The sequence below is a fragment of the Hoplias malabaricus genome, chromosome Y (genome assembly GCF_029633855.1).
Source record: "Hoplias malabaricus isolate fHopMal1 chromosome Y, fHopMal1.hap1, whole genome shotgun sequence".
NCBI classification, from domain to species: domain Eukaryota; kingdom Metazoa; phylum Chordata; class Actinopteri; order Characiformes; family Erythrinidae; genus Hoplias; species Hoplias malabaricus.
Genome location: NC_089820.1, coordinates 44373152 through 44394454, shown reverse-complemented (window position 1 = coordinate 44394454; position 21303 = coordinate 44373152). Strand labels below are relative to the sequence as shown.

General features: G+C 37.7%; 1 protein-coding gene across 1 annotated transcript in view; it reads left to right on the top strand.

The window, feature by feature from the left end:
* LOC136678440 (low-density lipoprotein receptor-related protein 1B-like) overlaps positions 1-21303 on the top strand; it is a 219109-nt gene that overhangs the window by 20130 nt on the left and 177676 nt on the right. Inside the window, exons 4-6 of the mRNA XM_066656491.1 lie at positions 13526-13645; positions 15935-16063; positions 19647-19901. Coding sequence (XP_066512588.1) covers positions 13526-13645; positions 15935-16063; positions 19647-19901 — 504 coding nt within the window. The remainder of the gene's footprint in view (positions 1-13525; positions 13646-15934; positions 16064-19646; positions 19902-21303) is intronic.

The window sequence follows — 21303 nt, the reverse complement described above, 5'->3', positions numbered from 1 at the left end:
GTGTTTCACTGGTGGGTTGGACACAGCAAGGTTGCTGGTGTTTTTAACCACAGAGTACACTAATCGTCCACTGTATTAGACACACCAACCTCGTTAGTCAGAGACAGTAGCATCATTTGTTGCTGCACAGTTTGTGTTGATTGCCCTTTAGTCCTTCATCAGCAGACACAGGACCCTGGATGTTATTGGCTGCATATTTTCAGTAGAAGGACTTTTCTCAGCACAGCAGTGACACTGACCAAATAATATATACTAATATATATATATATATATATATATATATATATATATATATATATATATATATATATATATATATGCGTATGTGTGAAAAATCATTTTTTGACAGTTGTGGAAAGTTGGGCTTTGGTCAGCCATCAGTGTTTAACGACTCTCTCTCTCTCTCTCTCTCTCTCTCTCTCTCTCTCTCTCTCTCTCTCTCTCCTTTCGTTTTCATGCTGCTCTATCCATCATTTACAGAGTATGCCCTTTTAAGTTCAAGTCAGACATCAGTGTAATGCCTTAAATATTTGGTGACACTAAGCTCACTTTTCTGTCAAAGAATCAGTCCTAGAAGTTGGTTTAAATGTTTTTTTTTTTTTTTTTTACTTCTTCTGATCCAAGTAAAACTAATCCCAAATTTAGACTCTATACTCTGTAAAACCTGTTTGATGTACTTATTTGTTATCTATTTTCTCAGGGATGAAGGCTTCTTTATAGCTCTACATCCTTTCAGACTCATGGAGTTCAATTGAAGTTGTTTTAAAATAATGTATTTGGTGGATTTTCCCCACTCCCTTTGCTGCTTTAGCAACTGAGATTTCCTTTTCCTTTCATTGTTTAATGAGATCAAGGTTAGAGAGGTAATTCTCTCATATTCTCCTTTATTCCAATCTGTTCCTACCACCTTAACTTTAACCTCCACCTCACGCTGTGGGAATATTGGCGTTTGGAGAGGAATTTTGAGCTGGAGGTGTGGAGTTAGCGGGACTTTTGTCTCCCACTGAAAATGGTCTCTGCTGAGCAGTGTGTCGTAGATCTTCTGTTTCGCCTGAAGCTCATTCTCCAGAGATAAGTGTCCTAGTACAAGTGTCTTGGCTGCAGTAGCTATTCTCTCTCTCTCTCTCTCTCTCTCTCTCTCTCTCTCTCTCTCTCTCTCTCTCTCACTCTCTTTCTCTCTCTGCAAGGAGTTGGACTCTCCTCCTGACTTCTCTTTTAAATAATGTCCACTTTCTCGATGTATGAAAACGCTGTGACTAAATTGAGTTGCTAGCCACACCTATTTTGAATACTATGAATAATTGACTCTAAAGGCTTGTATTGTGATAGATTTCTATATCTTCATATTAGGTTGAATGAGATTTTTTTTACCAGTGACCTGTAATGCTTGTCAACACATAATGCCCAAAAAAATGTCTAATAGACACCTTTTAAATGACTGAATTCAGATATACATACAGAGTTCCTATACTCTTCATAGAATTGAAATGAAACAATCTTGAGCATCAGTATATGAGCCTAAGGCTAAATGTGGGCTGCAGAGGTATAAAGCCCCAAAGCATTGGTTAGTGGAGCTGTGGATCTGTGTTCTCTGCAGTGATAGAGCTCTATGCAATCATTTTGGGATGAGTTGAACTGGTATTTGTGATCCAAAATGATTTTCCAACATCAGTACCTCATCTCACTGAGGTTTATGTGGCTGAATATACCAACAAACCCTCAGAGAAGTGGTCCAACATCTGTTGTTGATGAAGAGTAGAGGCTGTTACCGCAGTAAAGAGGAACAAACATCTGATTAATACCCTTCTGTTCAGGAGAATAAATATAATTTGAGCATGGAGAGGTCACTTGAGAACAGCGTACATTATTTTTGGAAGTTCATTACAACAATAAAATCAACACAATGACAAAAATCATGGTCTAAAATAGCGGCTACAGGCAAGCGGTAACAGAGGAGCTGTAGAGGCTCATTGGAGCCGAAGTGGAAACTCAGCATCAGCTCATTACATCTCACCGTAAGTGACTAGACACAAGGAAACGAAGGGAAGAAGTGATTTCCCCGGAGAGAGACAGTAAAGAGGAAGAAAGCTGGCGTTTCAAAGACAAACAGCATCACAGCGCACTAAAGAGATCCATCTTTAGACCTGAGCAGGGATCGTGTTGTTTTAGACTGAAGGCGTGTCTTTTGTTCGCTGTTTGGTTTGTGTGTTTTTTGTTTGTTTGTGGATTTTTTTTCTTTAGCTACTTTTCTGCTGGGAGAGGTAGAATATATGACAATGATTTACAAGAAATGCAAACACTGCATGTATTGATCTGATAGTTTCATGTTGATTAGACGTTTTAGTAATGATTTACATTAACTGGCCACTTAGTTATAAACACCCCCTCGTCACAGGCCGCGTTATTAGATTTCAATTGCTTTCACTGAAAATACAGATCATTTGTACAGTGTAATATGGATTTATTAGGAGTACATTTGTGTCCAATATTTCTGTAAACTATGGGTTTTAAAGGAATACTAGGTAAATTGTGTATTTTTGCTCCTGGGCTTATTATAGATGTCCCTTTTGTAGCAGTGTCCTGAAGGGGGAGGGGAGAGAGTGTGGGGGGTTTTCCTACCCTCCTCCAAAAATTACATAGTGCAGTTTCTGAAGTGCTGATCCCAGAGTAGCAATGGAGCAATCATTGAAGCATCACAGTGATTTTGATGATTCAAGTTACTACCTAGTGTTTCTTTAAGAGTGTTGAAGAACATCAAGCTCTGTGTGTGTGTGTGTGTGTGTGTGTGTGTGTGTGTGTGTGTGTGTGTGATCTCTCGTGTCTGAGCTCCGTGCTGGGTGTAAGTTATGAAGTGTTGATTGGAGAGAGGCGTGTTTCACAGCTCTGCTTCAGCTTTACTTCCTCCTCCCTTCCCTCTCTGACATTTATTTATTCATGTATTCGTTTGTTTGCTCTTTAATATTTATTTTTCTCTGTCGCCCGCAGAAGCTCAGCTTGTCTGAGACGGCTGCTTTGACTCTGCGTTGTCTAAACACTCGAATAAACAGAATTTCAGTTTTGCCTTTTCCACCAAGTCCCAGATTCCCTTCTGTTAAATTTAGTTCCTTTTCATCAGCAGCAAAGTCATGCTGTAATTTTATGTGAGTTATTTCTGACTGAAACAAATGGAGAAATAATGTGGAGAAACGGCAGATTCTAAACTTTCAGTCCACACCATGTTTGTGTTTATGAGTAGTTCCCAAATGTGAGTGAGTATGTAAGTACTGAACAGCACCACATTTTGAATTGGTTCCTAAACATGACTAAGAATGTGAGTGAGTGAATAAGAAGCTAGTTCTATCATAATGTGCAGACCGCATCTAAAGGCATTTATATAGTGGGCATAATTAACGACACTCAATGATTTAGATCAGGTGTATCTCTGATTATATTCTTCACACCAAACACTAAATACCGGATGGTGAAAATGATACAAAATGTTACCTTCTGCTGAACTTCTGTGAGATTCCACTTGTTGTTTAGAATTGTCAGTGTGTGATGGCTTTAAACTTTGCAGCTGTGGCCTCAGGTTAGTTCGAGAAACTGAAAGTGAGTGTCTTGAAAAGAGTGGAAGCTGGAATAAAAGCAAAGTGTCAACAGAGTAAATGCAGAAAATGTAATTTGCATTTAGTTGTTGAGGCTTCTGTGTGATTTTCAGTTAAATATATGTTTTCTGCTGTATTTTCTGATGCTAAAAAATGAACAACTTGTATGTAATTACTGTTTACACACATGCACACACACACACACACACATTGTGTATATATATTGAATATATATACATATATACACACACACACACACACACACAACAGCAGGGCTCCTCACTACAGGTTTTTCCCCCTTTGATAAATCTCCTATGTGACTGAGTTGGATTTGTTTTCCCAGGTTGGGAGGTGATTGTATGCAGTGTGTCTTTGTGTGTGTGTGTGTGTGTGTTTGTGTGTGCTTCTGTGAGTATGGTCCATACATTCATCATGTTGTAGGGACCAAAATCTGCACACGCTTCTGTTGAGGTATGTGTGTCCATAAGCCTCAGTTTAGTGAATGTAAACGAAGGAAATGCCTGAGTAATGCTGACTATGACCAGCAAAACACATTACAGACTGGCACATACTATATATTCTATTGTTCTACTGGCAGCTGACAGTATCCAAATTGTGCCAATTTTCATCTTATTTTTATTTTTATTTCACAGTTTTCATATGATAAAAGATACATTGGTGCTACACAGAGCTCACTGTAGAAAGTAACAAAGTCAGCAACCTCTGAAAAATCTCAGCTTTTTAGATCTGGAAGATCTCAATATTATGAGCTGGAAAATGTGATTGCTACTGTAGTGTGGAGAGTATTTTGTTAAATGGCTCATTTGTGCTGGATGTCTGCATTGCATTGTGTAGAGTGACAATTGTCTCTGGCCAGTCAGGGCTCTTCATGATTTGCACATCACAGTTTAGTCTCTACTTAGCTCATTGGAACCACAAGCAAGCGGGTATTCAAAGTACCTGGTTCCAGGTGCCAGGTACCAAATTTGCCTAATGGAAAAGGGAAAAAAAAGAGAGTAAAATAAGTAGCTACCATGGGCCAAACGCTCTGAAAGACACATTGTGACTTTGTTTGTTTCATTTTCTTTGTATTTTACATGTTTCTATTATTTTCTGTAACTCTCTTTGTGAAAGTGGGCACCAATCACTGGATCTTTTCTGAAACAAATTGGAGAAGTAGTTTTTGGATTGCTTGGAGTTGACGGATTGTTCTGGTTTTGTGCAAGCGGGCCGAGAGAATGGTGCCGTGTCACGCATTGTTCGGACGCTAATTGCTGCTGTCAGTTCAGCTTTGGAAGACGAAGGAAAACAATTAAAAGTCAGATATTGTTCAGATATTGTTGAGATTTTTCTTTTCTATTCTGCTCTGAAGGATGTGACATGTTTCATAAATTGTTGAGAATTGTTCTGTCATTTCCAGTATGTCAGGCATTAATAGTTACTCCAAGATGAGAATAACAAAAGAGCTAATTTCTCTCAGAAACTTAACAACACAGTGAGCCTAGAGTCTCTAATATTGCAGTTTAATTCTAGTAGCATATAAGAGCACTTATGTTAACTTTTTCTGATCTTATGTCTTCTGTTTGATCCCATGTAATAATAACAATAAAAAGTCTTGTATATGGCCATTTTCTGTCCTCCTAGAATTAAACATCCACACTGGCTCTCACTTGTGCCACCACGTATCATAACATTTATGGAACTGATTAACATGAACATGAAATGAAGAATCAGACTGCTTTGTAGTCTGAATGAAGGAGATTATGCTACACAGGGTGGGTCCCTCATGGAAGAGTCCATGTTTCAGTTAGGTTTAGCAGGGAATCTCAGATACATCCTTGCAGCCAGGTGTCAGTATAAGTACTGTTTCATTATGCAGTGAAGAGCAACCAGTGGAGAAAATGACTGACACTTGCTTTAGGACTGATATATGCAAATGAGCTGTTTCAATTTAAACAGTAGAATCAATCCTTCTGATGTCAGGTTGAATAGGCAGAATTTTTTAAATGTGGTAGTAGTTGTGACACTGCAAAATTTCAAAAGAATAGAGACTTCTAAAGTAAACCATGTTCATAAACTAACGACATGGGCCCTTTAAATGCTAAAATGTAAACAAAGCTCATTTATCTGTCTTAAAGGGCCAGTCACTCATTTTCTCCAATGATTCTTCTTTGTACGTCTTCTAGACTCAGAAAGCTAAGCAATAAATGTTTTAAATGGTGTTATACATTTTTAAACATGCTCCATTTGGTCTGCTTTGCTTAAAGGGCCGGTCCTCTCAGATTAGTACGGGTTATGAATATATCCTGAATATTAAATATACATCTCTCAACAGATAGTGATTGTGGGTCTCTCTTTTTGTTTAATGACATACTATGATTCTATGTCTTTAGGGCACTGTAAACTACTACTACTACTACTACTAATAATAATAATAATAATAATAATAATAATAATAATAATAACTGATGAATGAAAAATACTTTATATTTTGCTGATTTTAATGCATTAATTCTTTAATTAATTCAGTCATTCCTTTGTCTTCCAACCTCTTCCGTTTATACAAGACTTAGGTTTGAGCCTTCCCAGAATTACTGGGCACAAGGTAGAAATCCACCCTGAACTGTGTGCCAGCTAATCACAGGGCATTACACTCTCACCCAGTCACTCACTCACACCTGTGGACATAATGGCTAGAACTGCAAAAATGCTTTTATAATATTCTTACAAACAACTTAAAATGAGAAATATTTGCTATATTGCCTAAAGTCAACCTGATATTCTTCTGGTGCAGCTGCACTTGAGCCTAAACCATGCTTAATGCCAACATGCAGCCCTGCACTTTTCCATGTCGTATTGCTTCTATGTTTTCTTAGGAATGTGTTCCTGCTCCTTTTAGCTTTTGTTTGTATTGGTTGTGAATCACCACCCTCGCTCCTCCCTCATCCCAACATTGTCATGCATTGCAGCCGAGAGTCACCATAGTAATAATTGTTCCTATAGGTATTCCTTGGTCCTCTCCTGGTGTATTTATACACCTCGGCCGTCCTATTCATGTTTTAGGGCACTATTGGGTGTGTCACCGTTTTTCTTGGAGTGTCCGAATCCTAACTTTAATTTAAGCATGATTTTGAGGGCACTACTATCTCCTACCACACCCTTGTAATTCATGATAAGCATCATAGCTCAATACATGAGCTGAATGTGAAACAGAGTTTGTTTCCTTTTAAGCAAGAGACAGTGGACGTGTCTGAATGCACTTGAGTTTCTCAGCGCTACTTAGTGAACTAAATAGCACAATACTAATGAGGGATTAGGGAGCCATTTCAGTGATGGCCCTTGTTTTTGTCTTGTTCTTTTAATTTGCATTAGTTGATATGTTGTTGTATGTTGTGTTGAGGTGTTATAGGTGTAATGTTTGATGTATTTTCCTTGTTCCAGCTATTTTCCCCCGTTTAGCATTGATGTTCTTAGTGTTATTTTAGACCAGTCTTGTTTTTCCTAGTCTGTTCTTGTCATGGACTTTAATAAAACCCAGTTGAATTTGTATTCTGATTCCTCGCCTGCATCCATATTACAGAGGGGTATTACAGAAGGCCCCTGACACTGGTCCATGGAACAGTGGAACTGTGTTCTCTGGGGTGATGAAACGCCATCCAATACCTTTGGGATGTGCTTGAGTGGTGTGTGTGATCCAGAACACTGAACATGTCTTGGCTTTTTTGGCCTTTATGCCTTTATTCATTTCAAGTCAGAACAGTGTCGCTGAGTGTGTTTTTGAGTTGTTTCTGTGGAATAACTGTCAGATATTTGGACAGGCTCAGACAGGCGCTTTATATAAGCCTCAAAATCTACTTTCCACACCCAAACACTGTGTGTGTGTGTGTGTGTGTGTGTGTGTGTGTGTGTGTATGTTTTTTTGTCCGAATACAAAACTGTCTGTATAATGATGACGATGCGAGGAAGGTGACCCAATGAGGGCGAGGGAATGAAAAATGCTCTGAATTGTTTATTGATATTAAACTCTTTTGCAGTTGATTGCAGCCCTGTTTCTGGCGCTTTTGTGAATTGCAGTCGTTCTTCACCTGAGCGCAGTCCATGAGTAAGGGCGGCAAACTGCGCAAATTAGCATTACGATGCACTAAGTGCCGCTAAGGTGACAGATTCCTGGGAGTAGACTGTAAATCTGAGCTTTAACTGCGTCCTATTGACAGCAACCTTGAGCCGGAGCGGACCCTGGAGAAATGCATCAAAGGAAACAGGCTTTAAATGCCATTTACACCAGAAAGTGCTGAGTTATGCTCAGTGAATGAGGCAGCGTCCGTCCCGACTTTATGAAGGAGCGGGTTTTATGTCCTGCGGCCTTTTGGTGAACTGTATTCTTCTTGCTGTGCAGGTTTTTTCAGCTTAAAATACTGCTGGAGATCTGTAACAGAAGCTTCTGTTCACTTTGACAAGTGAACTCATCTTAAATAGACCTGATATATGTAATCGTTCTCATTATGAGATCATTGTAAAAATATTATATGAATATCCAGTCTTTTCCTGCATTCAATGCAAAACACTTTCACCATTCTGAATGAATATATTTTTTAATTTTTGCAATGCCATGCAGCCTGACACTGCATTAAAAATAAAATATTCCTTTCTAAATATGATTTTTGTGTGACTGAAAAACTTGGTAATTCAGAAAATAATTAGTTAAAGAGAAGAATAGCCATTCAGATGCCTATACATTTTTACATTTATTCATTCATCTACTGTAAGAGAGGTGGGCTATATGGCCCTAAAATAATATCACAGTATTTCAGGGTATTTTTGTGATAATTATATTTTTTGAGAAGTGACAAATAGGCCTGTCACTATAGCCATTTCTGTGGTCGATATATTGTCCAAGAAATAATTGCGATAAATTATATTATTGTCATTTTATGCCACTGATATAATGATATTACAGCGTAATAACACAGTTACACTCCTTTTCAGAACAATAAACATTTAGCAAAAATAGTTATTACACTGTAAAACCTGACAAGTTAAGTGAATTCAAATGAAGTACGGAAACCGATTGCCTTAAACCATTTAAGTTTAATAATGCAATCATTTCTGAGTACAAACAACTCACTTGTAAGAAGTTATATGTGGTTAACTATGTCAAGTGAATTCAGTGAACTAGAGTCATTGTATTTAAGTTTGCATTACTTAAATCACAAGTAGTTGTTTGTACTTAAACCGTGAATTACTACAAATTAATATTAAACACGTCTAATAATTAATACCAACAATTATCAAGACCCTAATTACTTATACCATAGCTCTACACAAGCAACACCTTCACTGACTTTCAACCAACAAAACGCTACAGTAGAGAAAGCGGTAACTTGTTCTTATGGTTTTATTATCAAGACCAGGCAAGTAAAACATTACAGCTTTAAACTGGGTGCATAGAGAAAGGTAACCTGGGGGGGGGGGGCAACCACATGATATTAATTTAACTTCATATTAACTTTTCTTTTCACTGTGTAATACACTTTGAATTGCCCTTTGTGTATGATAGGTGCTCTATAAATAAACTTGCCATGTCTTGCCTTTAGTTTGTTCATTAATTAGCCAGCTTATCTACACTCTAAAAAGAAAATAGTTGATCCAACTTAATTGAATTACTTGTTACCAATTGAGGCAATTTTCTTTTTACAGTGTATAAGTAAAGTATCTGATCTGCCTAAAAGTTACTGTAAATGTCATTACACTACAGTAAGAAAATGAACGAATCTGACGTAATTTCACTGTAGCCAATTATCAGTGCAAATAATTTTAAGTTGTGGTAGCCTAATATGATCAAACTATAGAGCTCATTAACACTTTTCAATTTTCAAAAGACGAGGAAGCTAGTTTTGGTTCCTTTTTCCAATGGAAAAATTCTAACCCATGCTTAATTTTTATTCTTACCATTGTCTTTATATATCATATATCTTTATCTCATTTCCATTACATTTAATATAAAATACTTTACTCTAATCTTGTTATCAATATTAATACACATTTGCTGCTTTTATTTTACTGTTAGGCTATGTGATGTATACAGAACAATCTGCTTACTTATTTTGTATCAGTGTTATATAAAATTATCTAACGTGATTATACATTTCTGATTTCTTATAAGCAATTACTCACTTTCTAGTCTGTAAATGAGAACTTGGTGTTTGCATGAATTTAAAGTGGTATTCATCATTATTCTTTGATAATTCATTGTTATATTATTACTTTGTATTATTATTAAATACATTGTTCAGCGTTCTAGTGAACCAAATAAATGTAACAAATATTATTTTTCCACAAAGATTTATTTGAATTACACACACATACACATTCCTCCGTGCACTGTAAAAAGAAAATTGTTGATCCAACTTAATTGAATTGCTTCAATTGGTAACAAGTAATTAAATTAAGTTTATCCAACTTAATTTTTTAAGGTTATCCTTAAAAAACTTTAAAAATTAAGTTGGATAAACTTAATTGAATTACTGGTTACCAATTGAAGCAATTTTCTTTTTACAGTGTGGCACCATGCCAAGGACATCCACACACTGAAATGCTTGTGGTGAGGCTGAGAAAATTACAGCTATACAATACAGTGTATACAGCAGAAAAGATAACTATAACATATATTGTACATGCAGAAATGTACTAAACATATAATAATGAGCAGATCCATAAGTCATGTTATGGATTTTTAATAAATGAGCATGTGTGCAAGATATGACTATATCTAACTATAGTGCAGACAGAAGACAACCAAACTGCAGTGTCATAGCTTTAAATATGAATAAATAAATGTGTGTGCACAGATGCAGTGATCTTTAGCAACTGTCCATAACTAACACCACAAATTGATGAGTATACAGTACATGTGACAAATGAAAGAGGATAGCAGCATTGACAGCAAGGTATGTAAGCACATGAACAGATACATTAAGTGATTTCATGAAAAATCAGAAATTTGGGAACAAAAACAGCTGATTCAGTAGTAGTACAGATGCTTCTGTACAGTCTACCAGATGGTAGCCTGATAAACAGGTTGTGTGCTCAGAGACGGCAGTCTGCTGTGAGTTTGAGTCTTTATCAGGTGTCACGACTGGTAAATGTCCTGGAAGATTGGGAGTTTGTTGTATGTCTTCCTCAGACATGCTCTCAGCACTTCTATGGGGTGTGTGTGTGAGGAAGTTAGTGGCGATGCTGGGGGCTATACCCTATTTTGCTGAAGTCAGTGGGGACGTTTGGTGCCGTAGTTATTTTGGCACTTCATGATAATCTCTCACTATTTAAAGAAACATAAACAAACATACACAATGTTCCTCTACAAAAAAGTATGTTAGAGTAAGTCCTTTTTTTATTGTAAAAAATCTGTTGTAAATTTCAGAATTTAGAAACAGGACTTTCTGTAATGCAGACTCCATATTCAGTGATATGTGAAAAAAAAATCAGGTTTACTTCCAAGCTGTTATTCTTGAAGCAGAACTACATAGTTGTGTATTCTTTTTTCAATGTAATCTATTTACTTAGGTAATAAGAATGTTAGTGCATTGTAAAATAGTTCAGTCTGTTCAAAGAAATAAAATAAGTGGTAACAAGCAATTTAACTACTTTTAAATCAACCATTGTTTACAGCATAAACAAGGAAAGACTTTATAACTGTTTAGTGTTACCATACCTTGAGTGTATGCTGGTCCACTGATGAACTTGGTTTTTCTGACCCCTGACTAACCAAGAGTAATGGCCTATCATACAAAATTAAGTTACATATCATGTGAAACATAAATGTTATTTTTAAGAAATGGTGAGCACTAACTTATTCTAAGCAAACCTCGCTTCCTAGTTATAGCGGTACCGATTCAACACTTGATAAACAGTCTATTAAATCCTGTTTAATTTATACCTAAAATAAATCTGTAAGTTACCTGGCATTTCAACTTAGTGCTTGTCCGCCATGTTTTTGCCGCCGCTAAACAAACCCTTGTAGGAGAGGACGTGAACACCATTGGCTGCATTAAAAAATGATGGACAAACTAACTCTGGCTGGTGATAGACTTAATAAAAAGTGACTGACATCAAGACTCTCTTGTGTAATTGGCTGCAGTCGAAAATGATTGGCATATGCTCTGCCCTTTACTCACGCCCACTGGGGCTACGGCCTGCAGCATTACCCTTCTCCATACTTTGCCTCAACAGATTATTTTCATTTAAATTGTGCGTGGAGTGCATGATGGGTTGTGTTGTGTTCAGGAACTCTCAAAAGACTGCCGCCGATAGACTGCGTCCAGCCAATTAGGAGAGAGCATGTCGATGCGTCACACATAAACAGAAACGCCACAGAAGATTTTTAGGTGGAGTGACTAATGATAAGAAAATGTGTTGTAGCAATTGAATTTAACTCCACCAACAGAAACATAAACACAAGTAAACGAACCAACACAACCACTACAGTTTTTAAGATGGAATGAGAGAAGAAGAAGCCAGCTTACCTTTTTTATTCTCCAGCTTCCAGCTTTGTTTCACGTTAAATGGTGCAGCAGTTAACATCCAGGCCTCTGTAACTGCTTTATTATATAAAGTGTAACAAAAATGTCAAATAAACTGGTGTTAGTGTAGTAGCGTTAGGAGCATTTAAGATGGAACTGGAAGTGTATTTGTGTGAGTTTAAATGTGTGCTGTACAGTGTAAATTATCAGCATCTATCCACTTTTCACTTTTCTGCTTCAAATTTGGTACTCAACCATTTTTCGGCACAGACATGTCCCCATGCGGAGAAAAAACTGGAAAAAAAAACCTTATACCTAATTGAAAAAATCACCTTTACGCAAAATATACCAAAACGTTGATCTTACACACATTACCTGAATGTGTATCTTAATTATCCTTTTTTTATTTATTTTTATTTATTTTTTTTGGCTCAGTTTGAGTGATCCCACATTTCTGTATCATTTAAGTTACGCTAACTTTCATTAAGAAGTGCAGTTAGGTTTTACAGTTGAAATATGAAAATGTTTAAATATCCTAAATAAATAAAACCTCTGTTTTCACAAACAAATTGACAAATCAGCTCTTGAACAGAATGACTAGTCAAAACCAGAGAAAATTATAAAGAGAGTGGCTAAAATATAGGTCTTTTTTATGTAAACAAACATGCAGGTAAACACAATGGGCGACATCGAGTTCAGCAAAAATGACTGAGGAAATATCTATATATCGTGAAAAAAAAATCGATAATGTAATTATTGTGGCCCTATGAGAAAAGACTGAAAAATATATTCATTTTTACATTCATGTAAACATTAGGTTATTTTGCACCCAACATTAACTTACAGATTCTGATTTTGTATTAAATTATGTCACAAATAAATCTATCACAAAACCAAAGTGCAGGAAAGTGTAGTGCATGCATATAAACAGCAAATGTTTTTATACAAACATTTATACAAAACCTACTCTCAAAGCATTACAGTAAATAACAAAACATATTTAAAAAAGATGTTATAGTGAGTCAGTGTAGTCTGCTTGTTAGAACTCACATTGGCTGTTGAGCTCTCCTTGCTAGTTTCTTTTTGGTCTTTCCTGGTACTCAACTGGGTGCTTCTGTTTGAGATGGTGAAATATATCCGTTGTATTTCCTCCTGTTGTTTCAGGCTTCTTTCATATCTTTCATATTACCATGGTTTGATATATATCTAATATTGTGCAACCAAAAAACTTTTGTCTGGTGCTGAGAGGAAACAGGAAAAATAGTGAGAAATGGTTTGCTTTAGAGAAAGAACTGGAATAAAAGTGGATTCACAGCACAGTCTGTCAGCTTCAGGCAGAAAACAACACATTCAACCTGAGAGAAGTTCAGTGTAATGTGATGTAATTGTGTGTGTGCATGTGTGTGTGTGTTTGTGTTTCAGAGCTGGTGCCGAGCTGTGTTAAACTCCAGTGTGAGTTTGCTTGTGTAATGATGAGAACAGGAGCAGTGTGTTACTGTGGAAATGGAATGGAGCTCCAGGAGGATGGAAGAACCTGCAGAGGTAATGAACACACACACACACACACACACACACACACACACAGACAGTGTGTTTCCAGATTTCTTTCCATACATTTGAGGGACATTACCTTAATTTTATAGCACATTATCCCTTAATCATAACTACTCCACGCATTCAAATGGAGAGCCCATATAAATTTGTCTCAGTCATGAAACAGTCCCTATATGAAGCCCTGCTTTAAAAATACCCTACATTATTTGAGGTAATAAATCTGGCACATTCACTTATCTATTCAGCTCTCACTCAACCTCTCACTTAACCTGGACTGGCACATAACCGGGAAGCCAAACAAAACAGAGCTCATTTACATATTTGATTCTTGCAAGAGATTCTGGTCTCCAACATTTAAGAGAAAGTGAATTTTCCTAACTTTTCATTATTTACACCCAAATCTATATAATCCATACATAGAAATAAAGCCACGATGAGGCCCATGGTTTTATGATGTTACAGAAACCAACACATTTACCCAAAAGCACCTCTACAGCCTTGAGCATTTTTGCTCTCTGCATTCTAAAATTCTAAGTTATATGCTCTGTTTTAGGCCACACTGCTTTTTACAGAAGGGCAGCCTATTAGAAGAGAGCACATTTTACATATATCTGCCTTAAAGGCATAGATTTTTAAATTCCGAAGGATAAAGCAAGGCTGGAAATATTGGTGCAAAATGAATAATGCCTGTTTTGTAACATCAAGCCTTGGAAAATGTTTAAGTTAGTGTTCCTCTAAACCAATAAATATAAAAAAGGGATTTTAATGCTACAAGATTTGTGTACAAATGTTATATGTGGGAAATAAATGAAAGGTAGAAGCATTTTAATGCAATTACTACATAATGTGTAGTTTTCTGGTGAAACGATATGGGCTTTGTAAGTCTAAGTCAATCATATGGAGTATCAGGTCCCCTCGCATGACTGTTTACTTCTTTGTTTTACTCTTTGAATTCATTCTTAGTAGATAAACACTGATTTTTAAGAGTGTTTCTTCTTCTCAGCTGTATGTTGTGGGTGTTATGTACCATACGCTCTATTTATTCCAATTTTCACTGTATTTTTCGAAGGTAAAGCCTGCCTACACACCCGTTTACCCATCACTCACCTTCTCCCAATTACAGAGCGCTCATTTACATATTCATAGGTTTGTGTGTGTGTACATGCCAGTCCCTACTGAGAGCAGGTTTTATGTATTTAGGTCAGGTGTACAGCACATTAAAGGAATACTTCAGTTTCTAAAACCTCTTCTCCACCTGATTTATCTGAGGCAGGAGATCATCTTTCACTGAGTATAATGCTTTACTGAAAAGAGCAGAGAATATGTCGATCTGAATATCAGTTAGCTAATGGGAGGATACTGAATTTAATAGGGGTTTATACAAAACATGTCTTCAATTTTTGTTTAAATATTAGAAAATCTGACATTATTCCAGATATGGGACTGAAACAGCTGAGTTACGTGAATTAATATTTGAAATACATCATACCATACTCACAATTTTATTGAATCTTGGCGACACAAACATTCAATAGCATACAAATAGTTTGTATCTCTGAAATATGAAATGAAACAGGAATGCTCTGGAGGAGCTACACATGAGCCTAAGGTCACCAAGGCATATAAAGTCCTCCATCGTCAAGTTGCAAAGCAGTGTAACTGTGTTCTCTGGGGTGATGGAACTCCACCCAATGCCTTTGGGATGAGTTGTGAGTGCTTTGAAAGCCTCACAGCAATGTTCCAACGTGTACAGCCTTTCAAGCAAAGTGGGTGGGAGGGGGTCCTTCATTATAAAGACAACTTGGGTGACCAGGTTTCCAGGTTCCACCCTAGATCCCTTTGAGTCCTCCTTGTACATATTATAGCATTGACTATAAAGCCGACTTGGACTTTGATTTTGACTTGACTTTGACATAGGTTGAATGATATTGTAATATTCAAACAAAATTCCCACAATGTGAAATATCAGGTACTGTGTCTGATCTTGCACAACACACACCAACACACCACCACCATGCCAGGGCTACTGCAGCACTGAGAATTATCCATCATCCAAATCACACCTGCCCTGTGGAGGTCTTGAGGGGGTCCTGATCATTTAAGCACAGTTTGAAAGGGGACTAAAAAGTATGCGCAACAACAAATGAACTACAGTCTGTAATTGTAGAACTCCAGAATGCACCTGTACGGTCAGTGGGGCTGATAAAATGGACAGTGAGTGTGGAACTACCTTTGACTTTTTTTAACTGGCGAGTGATATGTTGTATTCCCCTGCAGATCGTGATGAATGTGAGGATTATGGGAGTTGTAGTCAAATCTGCTCAAACACACTGGGCTCATACAGTTGCAGCTGCGCAGACGGCTTCAGTCTGCAGCCAAACAGACGGTCCTGCAAAGCCAAAACCGGTGAGGACATTCATCACACAGTTCATCATCAGCAAAAAAAAAAAAAAAAACAATGAAAAATACACTTACCCTTCCCACAGCTGCTTGCTGTTTTTTTAATGTGGGGGTTAAACCTGCACACACAGCATCTTTAATAAAGCTGAAAAACACACCCAACTAATTTATTACAAGTTCAAATAAGGAATTCAGCTTGATAATTGGCAACCACTGGGAGAATTGATTTAGTTTTGTTTGTAATTGTTCACATTTTACATCAAATTTTAATGAAGTATTGCTTTGTTTCACATTCCCTTCTTAACCTAACTGTAAGTAAATGCTGAGTACAAGTGTGAGGTTGGTGGTTCTAATTAAGTGGACTTGGATACACCAATCACCCACATGGCTAAAACCACAGGAAATGAAAAGCACTTATCTCATTACAATGGCACGTCAAGGGGAGGGGTATCGTAAGCAAGTGAAAGTAATTCTTGATGTGTTGAAAGCAAGGAAATTGTGCAAGTGTAAGGATCTGAGAGATTTTGAACAGGGCTAAACTGTGTTGGTTATAATGTTTTGGTCAGGGCATCTCCAAAATGGCAGCTCTTGTGGTTAATACCTACTAAAAGTGGTCAGAGGAAGGCCCACTGTGATCCAACAACAATGGCATGTGCTTCCAAAGCTACTTGTCTGGTGTGGGAGAGAGTGCTCCGTAGAAGAGCTCATGTAGCACAATTTGTGATGCATTGTGAGTTCTGCCACCTTACATAATATTTCTCAGCAGTTTTTGTGCCCCATACACATTAATGATTCTTTGGTTCACCTTGTTGTCTGTATTGGGCCACTTTTTGTAGGTACTAACGTTTGCATATTAGGAACACCCCACAAGACTGTCTGTTTTGGAGATTCTGTGACCAAACCTCTATGACTATCACAATCTTATCCTTGTCAAAGTTGCATAGACCCCTACCTTTGCTCATTTTTCTTGCTTCCAACACATCCACTTCTACAACTGGCTGTTCACCTGCTTCCTAATATGCACTTGTCCTATATAATCTGTGATAATCTAATTAAATAATCTGCGTTATTCATTTTTTATTTGTGTGTTTTTTTTCCCAGCTGATTGGTGATTGTATTGCTCATATATTGCTCTGTAATGACTTGGAAGACATAATTGGGATTCTCCTAAAATTCCCTAAGAGACAAAAGGGTTAGACAAAAGGGAGACGAGAGAGAGAGATAAAGGATAAAGGAGAGAGTGTTTAGTTCATTTGGCAAACCTGATCCCATACTGTGACTTTACTGAGATCTCCTCTCAAACTCCAGGGGAGACACGTGTGACATTACTGAGGTCTTTATCTCAGGAATCACATTAGAGCAGCAGGAGACCTACGCTAAAGTTTCTTTTCTCTGATCTCATTGTGGTCTAGGAGAAGCTTCTTTTTGATTGTAATTTTAAAGCTTTACCTTATTAATGAACTGATATGATTTTTAGCATGTGTTTACAGTTTTAAATGAAGTTTATGTGAAATTATTAAAGTTTAAAGTATAATAAGCATGAAAATAGCCAAATTACATGAAGCTGTATTGGCTAATATTGGGTGTCCACAATTGTAACTTTGTAAAAACTAGTGGTTTGAGAAAGTTTATGTATGCTTTTTCCAACATGTAATTCAGCTAAAAGCTTCTAGCTTCTGAAGTGGCTTTTAGTTTCAGTGGTGTAGTCTGCTCTACTCTTTCAGCTGTTGTTATGATAGGAATAGTAATAGAGAATAAGCCACTTCAGAAGCTATAGTTGAAGGTTGTAGCTGAAGCTAATGTTGGGCACCCAATGAAAGAGTGAGGAAAAGTTAGGGGAAAGTAGAGTAAAGGTCATTTAGTTATGATTGGCCAGTGTGTAGGGTTAAACTGAAGCATGTGTTTGAGGCCTAGAGGTGGTCATTATTTGATAGGACCTCAGGTGTCAATTTCTAACGGAAGCCCGCGGCTGTGGAGGGAAATATGCCAGCGTCTGGGCATTGCTCGAGGCTCATTAACACCGCCACTCGCCTCCTACAGCTGTCAGTTACGCTTAACTTCATCTAAAGGCAAACAGCCGGTGGCACGGTGAAGCCTGGAGATGAGAGATAAATAAGGCCAGGCTTAATGAAGAGTCAGTCAGGACTCCATTCAAACTGATGAAGTCTGGCTATCAGTGCTGGAAATTAATACCTAATTAATTACCAGCTGCATCTTCATTAAAAAAGAAATCGTTTAAAAAAGCATTCGATAATGGAAATGGCTCGTGTCAACACTGATCATTCTTTAAATCAGTTTGGGAAGTTATGAGACACTTATTTGGCTTTGTGTCACCTTAGTTGACAGCATTTCTCAATGTGTTAAGTCAATTTTCCAAATTATTAGATAAATATTGACAAATCAATGTTTATTCACCTAGGGCTTGACCAATATTATTAGTTAGTGGTAGATTCCAACAGTAATTAATCTCATAAATTGTATATAATAATTAATATATTCGGGCGGCACGGTGGCGCAGCAGGTAGATTCGCAGTCACACAGCTCCAGGGACCTGGAGGTTGTGGGTTCAATTCCCGTTCCGGGTGACTGTCTGTGAGGAGTTGGTGTTTTCTCCCCGTGTCTGCGTGGGTTTCCTCCGGGTGCTCCGGTTTCCTCCCACAGTCCAAAAAAACACACGTTGGTAGGTAGATTGGCGACTCAAAAGTGTCCGTAGGTGTGAGTGAATGTGTGTGTCTGTGTTGCCCTGTGAAGGACAGGCGCCCCCTCCAGGGTGTATTCCCGCCTTGCGCCCAATGATTCCAGGTAGGCTCTAGACCCACCGCGACCCTGAACTGGATAAGCGGTTACCGATAATGAATGAATGAATTAATTAATATATTCTGGGCTACATGGTGGTGCAACAGAAGTGTGAAGTGACATGAAAAGCTCTGGAGTAGGGTTAGGCGGTATAACACAATACAGGTCTATACAACATAATACAGATCTAAGGATTTATCCTCTAAATATGGGTGTTTTGAGCCTCAGGTCGCTGGAACATCATGTGCTGTGGTGTGCTAAACTACAGTGTCTGTTACCACAAGCTGCCTAGCTGTGCTTCTAAACTGTGTAGCGCTTGTCTTATTTTGCTTATATTAAAACTTTCTTTTCTTCCAACACTGGTCGCTGAAATTTGCTCCCTCAGAAGCAGGCTTTATATCGTCAAAACGTGTATCGTTGTGCACTGACAATCTGTGCTGAGCTGAGCTGAACCAAAAATCCTTCAATCGACCAACACTCACAGATATGAGGCTCACCCAGCCCGACAGCATAGCCCCCCCACTCCCACCCCACGGTAATACAGTATACCATGTATATATTTTCAGACGGTATGAAGGTATGCAATATGTGGATACCGTTCATCCCTAATTTGGATGTGTTTCTTTGCCGTGGTAAAGCACCATACATTTAGGAGAAGTTGAAGTTATCATTGTAACCTCAATACTTAACCTCACTAATGTTAATGTGGTTGATTACTATAAAACCCTTGCTGCCATGTTCGAACACAGTTTTAACAAAGATTTTCTTTTGTGTTTTTTTTTTCTTATTCTAGATCCTGGGGATCAGCTGCCTTTGATATTGACAGCAAATCTGAACTCTATATCCTTCTCACACTTGAATGGATCCTCAGTCTCAAATCTGAAGTTGGACACGAATGGAACCCAAATTTTGGACTTTATTCACAGGAACGAAAGTGTCTGCTGGCTCCAGACCTCCTCGTCCACAGCTGAGCTTTGGTGTGACAAACTGTCCAGACTTAAAGGAATATCAGAGAAAAGCCAAATAAGAATAGCACAGAACCTCCAACGTGAGTACAGGCGTATGTTTTTGGACAGAAAATGATATAAAATCTTTAAAGGCTTGTGGTTTATGGAGGTTTTCCTTTTATGGTGTGTTTATTGTCGTGGTTTTGGGCCTTGTCTTCACTCAGAAGCTCATTACAATGACCTCAGACTCAGCCACTTGGTTTTATGACGTTTTTAATCTCCTGTTAATTGAAAGGTTTTAAAGTTGAAGGGGGTCAACTGCATCTAATCATTAGCTCATTCGCCAGATGCTCTTTACTCTCATGAACACTCGTAACTTACAACTGAGATTTAAAGCAAATGGGTTGATGAAGTGATGCCATACGAGAAAATAACGAGGAGTAAAGAACCTGTGTTTAGAGGATTTAAGATATAAATTTGTTTGTAATTCAGAGAGCTATTAGAAAATGTTACAGTGGCCCAGAGAATACAACATTACAGAGTTAAAAAAGGAAACAAATGAGAGTATAACAAAGCATAAGGGAGAACAAAATACACCTTAACTGTGCCCTAGAATACATGAATTTCATATTGGAAATTGTTCTCTGATGTCTACATGCTGATTTACATGCCCATTTACAACCCTATGATTTGGCTGTAGAAGCTGTTGCCAATTTTTTTGGTGGGCTCAGGATTAATATAATGAGCACTGCTCTGATTGGCTGGTTTGCAGAGAAGCACTGTTATGGCCCAAACAGAAAAATATAATAATAAATGTGGAAAGAATAATTGCTTATGCTGTTTGAAATAACACTTGTTGGAAATCAAAATATGTTGCTGTATTTTTGCCTGATTTCCTTGTGTGTTTTTAAATCAACGGGAGGGATGGTCTGTACTGCTTACTTGTGGTTTCTGCCTACGCTCCTAATCTCATATTCTGCAGACACAATCTTTCCACATACGGCACGCCCATAAAGTACTCAAAATAACAGTCATCAAGGCTTCGGCTTAAAGGTGATGTTCGCTGATTTAATCTAATGCACTTTTTTATAAGATTCAGAGAATGTTTCCTCACCATTTGCTAGCTCTCTGGTCTATTTGCATGCTGGAAAAATGTACTGTGTTTATATGTAGCAGTGGCTCAGTTAATAGGAAAGAAACTAAGCGTCTTGCTCAAAAATAGATCAGGATTTCTCTCTGTGTGTCGTTGGTTGAGCCATGGCCAAGAAACAATATCTGGAGACTCAAAAGCCACTTCTCGACCACACAATTAATTTCTGTTGCCAGATATAAGTCTACTTTTTGAAAGTGATGTACATATTTAAAGCGATATTATAAAGTTACAACTACAATATGTGGACGAATGTACATTACATCTACAGGAGCTATTCTGACATCCCATTGTAATTCCATCATTGACCCACCCCTTTTCAGCTTTATCGGCTTCTTTTGTTCTGGGAATGC